The sequence below is a fragment of the Anabrus simplex genome, chromosome 14, assembly GCF_040414725.1.
Source record: "Anabrus simplex isolate iqAnaSimp1 chromosome 14, ASM4041472v1, whole genome shotgun sequence".
Taxonomy (NCBI): domain Eukaryota; kingdom Metazoa; phylum Arthropoda; class Insecta; order Orthoptera; family Tettigoniidae; genus Anabrus; species Anabrus simplex.
Genome location: NC_090278.1, coordinates 87,719,794 through 87,732,274, shown reverse-complemented (window position 1 = coordinate 87,732,274; position 12,481 = coordinate 87,719,794). Strand labels below are relative to the sequence as shown.

The window sequence follows — 12,481 nt, the reverse complement described above, 5'->3', positions numbered from 1 at the left end:
ATCTCCATGTTGGAAAGGTTTGTTCCCTTTGGGTGCCCCATTCACTTTCAGAGGAACAAAGGGCACATCGAGTGAAATGGTGCCGAAAAATACTAAAACAGTTTGAAAATGGGACTTTGCGTAATGTCAATAGCATCGTTACAGGTGACAAAACTTGGCTTTATTATTACGATGTCCCAACAAAATCCCAGAACAAGGTGTGGCTGTTTGAAGATGAGGGTACTCCTGTGACTGTGCGAAAGTCAAGGTCAGTGCAGAAAAGGATGACTGCAGTATTCTTCACTAAACGGGGCATCCTGACTCGGGTTGTGCTAGAAACACAAAGGTCAGTGGTACAGTGAGACTTGTCTGCCTCAGGTCATCCAAGCTCTCAAAGTCATGGCTCAACATTTGGCTCTTGCATCACGACAATGCTTCAGCACATCGTGCTAATGTAACAATGGGTTTTCTTACCAGATCAGGCTTGACTATGCTTGATCACCCTCCATACAGTGCTGATCTTGCCCCATGTGACTTCACACTCTTCCCAGAAGTGAAGATGAAGCTGAAAGGGAGGCGTTTTTCATCCGATGAGGAGCTTCTCGCGGCATGGGATCATGAGTGTGAAAATATAACCGAAGAAAAGTGGAGTTGGTTCAGTGACTGGTTTCGACGTATGAAAGTGTATTGATTGTGGAGGAAATTATTTTGAAAAAGTCTAAAACGTTCACTCACATTGCAAAACTTTCCTAGTGCCCTTTGTACCTTCAGGCAAACTGGAAGGTAAAAGACCTCGAGGACGAACACAAAGTAGATGGTTTGATCAAGGATAGATCACCAGTCTGCATCTCTATTTACAACGAAGTGAATCAGAATTAACCCAGGTAGACTGAACACGACAGGTGAAAGCTAAGAGCCTGCAAAAAAAGAAAAAGCAATGCATACCAAATTGGAACTCCATGGTTCTCGCACACATCTCAACAGCTATGATACCAGTGCAAAAATCACAAGACAAATTATTGAAGAAATCACATTAAAACAGAAACACCTTTATTAACTTTCAGGTACAGTGTGAAATGCTCAGTAAATTTGTCAAATATGAACAAATTTATTCATCACAATAACAAGGAAAAATGTACAATTATATAAATAACATTCTTATAGATGCTATCCAATCTTACAAAATTTGTACGAATATCAAATGAGGATGACAGTTGGAATGTAGAGATTCTGTAAAAATTCAAGAGTACCTTAACAGCAGAGCAGTAAATAATAAATTACTTTTTATAACAATAAGCAAAAAATGAAGTTTATACAGGTACTTGAATACAAAAGGTCTTACTAGAAATGGTTACATTTAATCAGAGTAACAACCATAATACTGATGGCATTTAGCCTCTTGAGAGTCTTTCGAGTTGAAGTCCATGGGCTCACATCTGTGAGGACAGGCTCTACGTACAAAAAAATCAAATGTTGAATACCATGCAAACACCCTGCCTCCAAGCCAGAAGAAATAATCAATGAAGGTTGAAGTCGCTGACCTAGCTAGAAATGGAACGCAGGACCCCCCTGAAAGCCAAAAGCCAGCATGACAACCAGTAAGCCACAGAGCTAGACGATGATAATAACAACCATCTTTCGACTTCAGAAGCATAACTGTAAAAGCCACACACCCAAGATAACATGCTCTTCATTGCCGCTTGTAATATTGTCTCCCTCCTTTGATTCATATTTATCTAAAACACTCACTTAAAGAGAAGTTATTCTTCAAAACCATTTTTGATCATTGCACTCCTCTGGTAGGGGTTACGAATGAGCTGGCTTTGGCACTCATTGCTGTCTTCTAGGATTTAAAAAAAAACTTAGGCAGTGAGTTGAACAAAATTTTGTCCTGCAAGAATTCTGTTGTGTGTTGGTAAATCTACCAGACTCAAGGCGGTGTATCTGAAGCCCTTCAAAAACCACCAGACTGAGCAAAGTTTGAACTCGCCAAGCCGAGCTCGAAAGTCGACACACTCACCATCTGAGCCACTTGGACAAGTGGACCACAACTATCCTCAGCCAATAATGATCGATATTCGTAATTATAAACTGAAGTAAAATACGAGGCGTGTTCAAAATACTTTGTAAATACAAAACAAATGCAAAGTCTTAGCAATTTCCAGAAGGTGGCACTGTGTATAGCGTTATCCTTCCAAGGTAACTAGAGTTTGGAACAATTGGGATGGCGGAGCACAGAACACCATGGTATCATTATGTCAAACCATCCTGATATCCTGCCAATCAGAATCAGTTAGCCTTTAGAAGTTGAACGGTTGTGTTGAATTAAATAAAGACTGATTATTTTGCAAGTTTTAAAGAGAAACTTGAGGTAATTGTCTATGACATAGATGTTGATTCCCATAGGGAACCTGAAATATTTATCCCGAATGAGTAAATTTATAATACAAATATAAATGGTGGGTGTGCTATTTACCAACTGATGAGCCCAACTTGGCACACTGGGGCAAAACACTGGCAACCAGGAACGAGTTAGCTGGAAAATTTATAATTTCCAATAACAGACCATTTATACTGGTATTGTAATTGTCGCATGTTTTTATTCCGATGGAAGCAGAATTAATTAAATGACAATTTTGTATAAGCAAGCTGGAAAAATGTATGAATATTGTAAAACATGAAGCAGTAAGCAGAAAGCAAGAGGAGATGTTACCTCAACACAGGAACTCACTTCACCTGCGTGTGGCGCCAGTGTTTGAACAGTACAAAGAATTGTACGTGAAGCAAAATCGTCCATTAAAACAATCAGGACTGTATGTTAATGTCCGCCAGCAAAAAATCCTCACTGCCGAAAACTAGTAACAGATCTTCAATGAAAACCTGTTAAGGCAGATGAATTTTGATTTGCACACTAACAGAGAATTCCCAACGGCATTGATTGAACTTGTATGGGCAGAAGTAAAGGCCGATACCACACAAACAACGAATTGATTTAATATATTTCCCAAACCCACCGGAAAACACGCCAGCATGTAAAATATGTTAACTCCAACATATCAACTTAACATGTTAAATCAACTATGAACCAAATGTTCGTATACATGTCAATTTCAACATGACATTTTTAACGTGTTGTTGTTAAGTGTTAATCAGGGGAGACTGACCTTTACGTAGCAGGGAAGAACAACACTTTCAAGATGTTTGATGCTAAAAGGTTTACTAACGAGGCAGTAGATAGAATTGCATCAGAAGTGTGGAGTGACTGTGTCAGATGCACAGAGAAGTTTCAGGAAGAGGATTTCTAAAGGGAGCTCCCAAGAGACCGTGTGATGGAGCCTTTTATTATCAAACTTCAAGATTCTGGTTCTAATTCCAAGGAATCTGACAAAGAAAGTGACTGAGAATCTCACCATTCAGATATGGCAATCTGGTAAGTATAGCACGTGTACTTGTAATGTGCTATAGATTACGCATTTGGGGTATGAGTATGTCACACTGTTTTACTGTTGGTCTTTTAATTATTCATTTATCATTATTACTCTTCCACTACCTAATGTTTCACATGTTTAATGCAGGCCTGTGGTATTTACTGAACATCTTGGATACAGAGTTCTGGCTATGGACATTAAAAATTGGTGATTGCTTGGTCGTGAAAACCAGCACCAGTGCAGCATTATATGTTGTCTTTAAGTCACATACATTTCAACTTAAGTAGAGGTTAATGTCTTTACGAGTGCCTTGTTAGATGGCAGACAATCCTGTGACTAGCATTTTCAAATATCTGTAGTTAAAATGATATTTATAATACACACTATCTTCTGCTACTCATACGACCACGTTAATATGAGCTGTATACCATACCACCGTATTCTTGACAACATCGAAAAGTACAGGCGTTAAGCCTATCAATCACTCTTCCTTCACATTTTGGCACGCATTGGAGGTTACTACTGTGCCAATAATGGATGTATGTGTCTTATTCTCTCTCTCTACAGTTCACACAAGTTCCACCCTCCATACCAGCTGCTCTGAGCTCTGACCATTTCCTGTGCATCTCTGAAACAATCACTTATTGCTCAGCAGTGATCAAGTGTTGTTAATACTCTTTTTGTTGTGCACCCACGAATTCGTACCTGAGGGTCAAAGGGTCAACCGCTGGTATTTTCTCAAAGACTTAAGACACCGGAACCTTTCAGTTGTACAGATTAAACTGATATTGAAGGTGGAATTGCCCAACAGGTCTCGTACTGGAACGTAATGAGTTTAGGTACTAATGTAAATATATAACTATTATTTCTCAGACCAGCGAGGCTGCCAGGAATGAAGTTTAAAATTTTGGTTAAAAATAAAATTCATGCTTGTTGTACTGATACAGAGAAAATGAATGTAAGGAAATCTTCAAGCAGCAATGCATGTGGAATCCGGTAAGGTAAACTGTGTTCATACAAAAATCTATAAAGGTGACGTCTTCAGGTGGATTTGGAACCCTTTAAGAGTGCATATTGCCCAGCTGACAAATGTTTTGTTCAATGAAAAGAATGAAAATCACCTTCATGTTTCATTCCAACATCTTGCATTTCTACAAACCTCTACCAGGATCAAACCAACAAAGACAGAGGTAAACCAAAGTGGCACCATCATAAATATTCAGAACTTACTTTCTAACTGTCATCTTCATTGCTTATTATAAATACTGTACATGCATGCATACACACAACAAAAATAATATTTAAGACCAATATAAAAGATAATATAATTAAACCTTGTGACCTTGTATCTGGTAAAATTCAGATTCAATCATCTTTGAGGGTAAAGGAATTTTGAAGTATTTCCAGTATGGCTACCTGAAGCCAGAAAGTAAGCAAGCAAGCAAGCAACATGTTTCTGTCCATCTTATATCATAAATCAGCCTCTCCACTCTGCTGGGCCATTCAGGGGTCTGCAGGAAGTAAACAGTCATAGCGGAACAAGATGCAAGTCCACAAATCAAATCTGCAAAAGTTAAAGGAACTGCAGAGAAAGCCGAGTTATGTGTTAAAATATTCTTAGAGATGCTGCAATGCAAAAACAAGTACAGCAACAAGCTTGAGTCCAGATTTAGACTGTATCTTGTACCTTTTGAGCCTGATTTTGAGAAATTAAGATCATCAAAATAAGCTTAACGATCCTAGCTATACTGAACGCTAATTTATTCCAGAATCCCCAGAACTGGAGTATTTTTTAACCTTTTGTGAATAAGAAAATTCTAACGAATGTTGTGGATGAAACAAACGCATTTTACATGACGTGAGCCAAAAAATCTGGTACTGCAGGCACACGGCCTCAAGTGAGAATCCAGAGGAGAAAAGATTAACACTTATAATCAGTGGCAAATAAGAAGCATTTTAGCCTGGAGAGGATACTAGGAACTGTCCAATCAAGCAGCTGCTGTGTAGTTGCATTTTTCCACTGACTTAACTCACTACTGCATTAAATATCCCCTACTTTTACCTCATGAAACGATAACAATGGAAACAGCTTCCCATTTGGCAGAGTCTACAAGAGAATTTGCTACAAGAACCCTGTAGCCCTAAATATATGGCTATTTTCTGTTTCATCATCAATGTCTCGCCTTATTCCCTACTGGCTGCATCCAATAACCCCATAAATAATGAACAAATTCCATGGTATATAGTAATAGTACAATATTGAATTTTGTACACAGAAAATAATAATGTTATGGAATTCAAACTGCTAAAAGTTGTTTCATGTAAACTTCATACATTTATAGCTGAAGAAGGTTACAAATAATTACCAAAACATGCTCTACTATCTGCCATTTATCATATGTTGAACTTATTAAGTATTGAAAGGTGAAAGAAATGTATTATTTATAGGAATAAATGAATTTGCTATTCAAAGTCAATACAGAACCAAAAATACAATTCATCAATTGAAATTTAAGTATTCAATTCTCATTTCTAAAATTTAACCTTAAGTAGCTTGGAACCGTTGTATTTAATTTTAAATATGAAACTAAATATTAACTGAATTTGTGTGGAACCATCTTATTTAATTTCTTTTAAACATTAACTGTATTCTTTTGTAAGTTTGTCAGCTTAGGCAATCCCCAATTACAGGCAAAGTAGACTAAACAATTTCTTTCAAAATAAACTAAGAAATATTTTAATTTGTTTTAATTACTTTCTATATTCATACAACCTAATATGAAAAAGAAACCTTTGTTTGGAGTGATTAATTGAATTCTGCAGATATCTGTGCAAGAACCCCTAACTCTCCTGCCCTAGTTCGTTAGTGTCTTTTAACAATTAATTTGTGTCATTATCTTCTCTGTTACCTATACTTCTTTTTAATGTCTGTTACGAATTTTTTGAGTTACAGCACACCTCTGTATAACATTTTCTTGAATCAGAAAACTTAAACTTTCAATACCTCTATTTCATGCATTTGGGGTTAGGGAATTATTACATAGAACTCCTAACTTACAGGAAAAATAGAAGTTCTAGAGCATCAAAGAAGCAAGAAAAGTAAAAATGAAAATGTTCCTAGTCCTTGTAAAGTTTTATTTTATTTATTTTGTGTGGCTATTTCTAGCCGAGTGCAGACCCTCCGATGAGGGTGGGCGGCATCAGCCATGTGTAGGTAACTGTGTGTTTATTGTTGTGGAGGATAGTGTTATGTGTGGTGTGTAAGTTGCAGGGATGTTGGGGACAGCACAAACACCCAGCCCCCGAGCCCCGACCCGGCTGGGAATCAAACCCGGGACCCTCTGAACCGCTGACCATTCAACCAACGAGTCGGACCTTGTAAAGTTGAAAGAGAACTACAGTGGATCGAAGGAGGTTAGGTCGGTCGAGCTACTCAGCAGCAGTCCTAAGGTAACCAGGTGTCAATCTGTGGGTAGACAGGAGCTGTTTGTGCAATAAGCTGGCCCAGTTTTAACTCACTGAACATTTTTCTTTGTTCTTCTTTTATGTTGTTTAATCACTTGATCCTTAAAAATGATGAATAACAGAGGAATCAAACTGTCTCCTTGAATCATGGTTCTTTTCCATTCAGGTCTTACTTTTCGGTCCATTTCGTGACCATTCTAAACACATGTGAATTACTATAACAATATTATTTGGAACTTGAAAGGTCTCTACACTTCTTAGGAACAGAATTAAATTTTGCAGTTGTATCTACAGGGTGGTCAGAAACAACATGAATATGGGTGTTAGAGGGTTGGTTATACTGATAAATAATTGGAAAAAACAAATTAGATATCTCGCGTCATTGTCATTTGATCAGCGGCTGAAGTTAGCCAATCAGATCGCTTCGCAGGTGACTTCAGATGGACTTTTCGAGGTAGTGTTGCTAAATCTGTATGTGGCTTATGACCGGCTTGAGAGTGCCAACAGACAATATAAACTTTTCCAGGGACCTGAACAAGGATAGGCTCGGCCCATAGCAAGCACGTTACGGTGGCATTGGTTAAAACCCACGGGTTAGTGCTTGATGCTCATTTCTCGGCATGACTCTCAAGTGCAACGAAGCCACGTGCAGAAGCAACAGCTCATTTGAATTCGCCCTGATTTGCTAACTTTAGCAGCTGTTAAAATGACAACGGTGGGAGAGATATCTAAGTTTTTTCTTTTATAATTACTTATCAGCATGGCCATCTCTCTCACACTCATGTACTCGGTTCATGTTGTTCTGGACCACCCTGTATAATGCTAAGTTGTTTGGCTGTTCATCCTCTCGGTCAAGCTCAGAAATGAAATACCTACGTTGAGTTGTCAACAAGACTAGGAGAGACAGAATACGGAACAAAGAGCTTGGGGTAGCAGTGACATTGGTCACTCAAATGGTCTGTATGATGTTGAAAGGAAAGCTAAGCAAGAGCTTGAGGCTAGACATGAGCGAACCACAAGGGACATCCATCAAATGGTCAGTGGAATTACAAACTACCGAGAAAGAAACACCAAAATGAAATAATGGAAAGAACTGAACACCCGACACTGAGTGGAAGAAAGGAGTGATGTGGAAGAAGAAAAAGATTTCTTGTATAAAATAGAACCAAACATTCTAGAGGAACTCAGTGTTCCTGTGCTGCTGTCACTCAAGATATAAAAAAAAAGGAACATATCCATGTAAACACTGAAACATTGCATCACCAAGCAAAGGCGTGGGGAGAGTTCCTATAGATTAATGTGCGAGAGAGGATGAAAGTAAAGGGAATACTAACAGGAGTGTTTAGATTAATAATATCATCTTGGGCAACAGACGGATTGACGGGCAGGTTCGACTGAAATCCAATAGGAAGTATACAGCACGTTGGAGCTGATAACAACAACAATTAGAAAGAGAAGATTGCAGTGTTATGGGTACATCTTCTGTATGAATAATGACCGGCTCACAAAGAAAATCTTGAGATGGTTCCAAGAGTGTGAGAAAGAGGTGGGCATCAATACGGAGGGTTAGTTTCAGAAGGATGGTGAAAAGCTATGAGCGTTTTATGGTGGAGACAGAACCCAGAAGATGGAGAGACCCTTTACCAGAGGAGCAGAAGAAAGCGCTGATGGATGGGCTCAAGAGATACTGGCAGGATGTCAAAGCCGGCAGACGAACAAGACCCAGACACTGAAAATGAGATTGGTTGTTAACATGCAGTCCATAGAGGCTCAATTTAAAAAATAAAAAAAACCTGCTATACAAGTTCCGGTAACTGAATCTAAGGCAAGCCTGAGGAGGGACTATTGCACACTGAGCTGGGCTGATTCCGACGATAAATTAGCTAATAGCAGAAAAGTCTCAACTTTACGATGCAAGTTCAAAAACGTTTATTTTAAGTATTACAAGTACGTTTCGTTCATTTTTAGAACAACATCAGCTTGAACTCATTCACTGATAATCAAGGTACCATTTGCAGGTGAAAATGTACATAGTTAAAATATTCTAAAATTCCACTTGTAAATTAAATGATTTAAAATACATTTGCACTGTGTTGAAATAACATCTTAAAAACTAAAGTTGTTTAATCGTAGGAGCAAATGGTGTGGTGTGAAGAAAGTTCTCCTATTCAGAACTGCACACTTCATTTTTAAACTAAGAATGAGCGAAACATGTTCTTGTAATACTTAAAAGAAACATTTTTGAACTTGTAAAGATGGGACTTTTCTGCTATTAGTAAGCCCATTAAGGTCGACAACAAAATATGAAGTTTATAACTTGTAATACTGATAAATTCGTTGCCTATCAGTATTACATAATAAAACTAAAAACTCACAGTATATTATAATAAAACTTCTGTCCTTAGGTTTATATAACAGCTTATTGAAATATCTCAGTTATAGGAAAGCTTGAATTGTTGTAAGTACATTGATTATTTAATTTTCTATGTAAATACTTTCTAGAAATTCAGGGTCATTTATATTAGCATATACTCGTGGCTCCCAGTCGTATGAGCTTGATCAGATTTGAGCACATATTTAAGGTGTTCTGCCAAGAAATGAAATGTTATATACCATTTGAAAAAGGAAGAAATGCTCTTTCACATGAGAAAGACTGCATTCCATTACCACGACTGGATCACGTTCCGTTTAACATTGGTTGTAAATCCCTGTCATGCCTGGACTCTTTCCGAATTTCTGATCAAAAGTGAGAGTGAATGTAAGTCAGAAATGTCAGATTGCGAATAGTTTAGTGGAAGAGGTGACAAAGGCAGTGAAATGGAACAGTGAACCAGAAAATTCTGAAAGTGATGCTGCACAGGTGAATTCAAGAAAAAAACTAAATATGAATAGAGGGAAGAAGCAGTAAACCAAACAAGAAAAGGTTCATTTTCACGGATTAGCAGTGTGCAAAGCATACAAGACATCCCTGATCAACGCCACGAAAACCTACTGAAATGCCAAACAAGGTAAAATAATATTTGTGATTCTCTCATTTTATGAATGAAGTTTGCATGAAAACCTACAAACATCTGTGGCTAATAAATGAAACATTTTCATCAAAACCTATAAGTAGCTGTGACTCATGTAACATAAATAATAATTCTAGGTATGTGAAGGCCTAGAAAATTGGTATGCCAATGGGTTAAGATAGACAGTGAACAAATGTATCAGTATTTTAAAAATATGGGGTAAAATTAATAGAAATCGGTTTAAAAGGAGAACATAAGAGTGAAAACGTTGATACTAGTCTACATGAAAACCTGAGAAGTTTCTCCTCATATACAGTCCGTCAAAGTGCAAGTGTTGACCACATCATCTTCATCTCTTGTAGAAATTACAGAATCTTACCCTCTATGATCTTACCTAGTCAGTAAGTCTGAATCTTAGCTTTAATAACAGACTATCACAGAGTCATAAGTTCAGTCACTGAGAAAGAACAGTTCATCAACACAAGTGGTGGTTCTCACTGGTATCAACTTACTAGAATCCTTGCATTTTACTGTGGCTCACAAAATTAGTTTGTAAACAATTTGCAAGCTTTTACTGTGTTAATAAGAATAAGATTAAAAATATTACTAAAATGCTTTTGTTTTGAAAACGAAGTCCTGCTTCAGGCATCTTTACACTCGTCATCAATCACAGTGACCTCTTCTTCGTTTCCATCTTCCTCCAACAGTTCTTCATCCTCAACCTCCTCCTCATCCAGCTCTTCATCTTCCTCTTCTTCTTCCACCTCCTCTTCATCAATTATTTCAACATCGTCTTCATCTCCATCATCGACTGCCCCGTTCTCTCTCAACTCTGAAGAATTCTGGTTGTAAAAGCTGAAAGTGTAAACAGGAAGAACTTAAAGAACTTTGGTCCATTTTTCCCTTTACAGTCCAAAAATTATTATTGAACAGTTATACAATAAAACATGCATTTAGCAGAACCTTTATAAACAGGGAAACCGACCATATCAGAAAATTTTCCCAGTCCCATGAATTATGGTTTAATATTCATGTAAGTTTACCTGTAATCAGTGCAGTGGAATATGGAAGAGACTTTTGCAACCATAATGAAAGAAATATACAGTATTAATTTACTTCCTAATCCTTTTCAGTACATGTATATTCGAAATGGATCTAAGATGGCCGAGATACTGATTGTTTCAACAAACTCCCGAACAGAGTAATTATTGTAATGTCAGCGCAGAAGATAACATGGCCACTGATCTAGAAGTTGAGACAGAGGCGGCATTAGAAAATATAGAAGAGTTCATCACCCATCACCTCCAAGAAAAGAAATTGATGGGAATGAAGAAGATGAAGATTGTTTATGTAATGTGAAGTCCTACTGAAATGTCCTATCAGCCAAAAAAAAACATTTGGTCTATTTCGCTAACAAAAAAATGGTGCTGAATTGTATTTTAAATGAGAACCGCGCTACCACTGATATATATCAAAGGGTAGGGAAAGGTCCACCTATTCAATACTATTAGATTAATATAGTATCTTATATAACTGGTACTAGTTTCGACCTTGCTACATTAGGTCATCTTCAACCATGAACAAATCAGAGATTGCGCCACAGTGCACATTTTGTGCAATACCTTACTGTTATTATCAACAGATAGCACAGAGAAGTAACATCCAGTGCAGTGACACACATCTTGTTATGCTTACAGCTCCCCTCCTCTCCTACCCTACCCCCTGGACAGCCCCTTCCCCCAACCGCCTTCCATGCCCAATACATTGTAAATCATATATTTTTATTTCCAAGTACTTACTATGTTGTAAATAATGATCTGATACCCCTAGTTCGTATGGTATATGTTGTATGTCCGGCGCTCCCTTCTCGCTCCGCCAGCCAGCTGCACGCGCGCCTGTGTATCATTCTGCTAGCTTCGACGCGCAGCCCTCAGTGCGCGTGCCTGACCATCGAGTGTACTATAAATAGGAGCTCCCTGCCTGCTCACTCGCCCACTTGCCCCGGTGTCCAGCTCCAGAATACACCCTACGTCGAGCACGGAGGCTACTCCTCTTGAAAATGTGCTTCGACCAGGTGGACTGAATTTCTGGCAGTACGAGGTTTCACCTCTGGTCACCGCTCCCTTACCTGTTTCCGCTGCCTATGTTCCGTAATTCTTTTACAAGCCATTTTCATTCCCTAACTTATGCAAGCTCCCTTAGTTTCGCTAGGTGGAATTTCTTCAATCAATTGAACTTGCTTTTTAGGAATTCAGGCACTTCAACAAACAAGGACTCTCATGAACATTTATGTTAGTGTGCCAGATAGTTCTCGACTATCAAAGTGTCAATTCACAAAGACTATCTTTTCAAGATAGAAGTGTATATAAAGACTGCAAACCTGTACATATTGTATAAAGACAGACTTTTCTCAAGATTCAATATTCCTTTTTGCTTCAAAATACATTTCAGTTATTTGTGTAAATATCATAAAGTGAAGCAAATAAAGTTGTGTTCTGTAAACTTCAACCTTGGTTACAACACAACTCTATGGCGACGAGGTAAACAAGCAACAAGCTACAATTCTTCGGTCCCAGTTGCCAACTCTATAGCGACGAG

The 12,481-nt window shown here is 38.0% G+C and overlaps 1 protein-coding gene across 1 annotated transcript in view; it reads right to left on the bottom strand.

Annotated features, from left to right (window-relative positions):
• Positions 1 to 10,524: 10,524 nt before the first annotated feature.
• LOC136885667 (protein SET-like) overlaps positions 10,525 to 12,481 on the bottom strand; it is a 31,215-nt gene continuing 29,258 nt past the window's right edge. The window contains exon 6 of the mRNA XM_067158363.2: positions 10,525 to 10,738. Within this exon, the coding sequence (XP_067014464.2) occupies positions 10,525 to 10,738 (214 nt within the window). The remainder of the gene's footprint in view (positions 10,739 to 12,481) is intronic.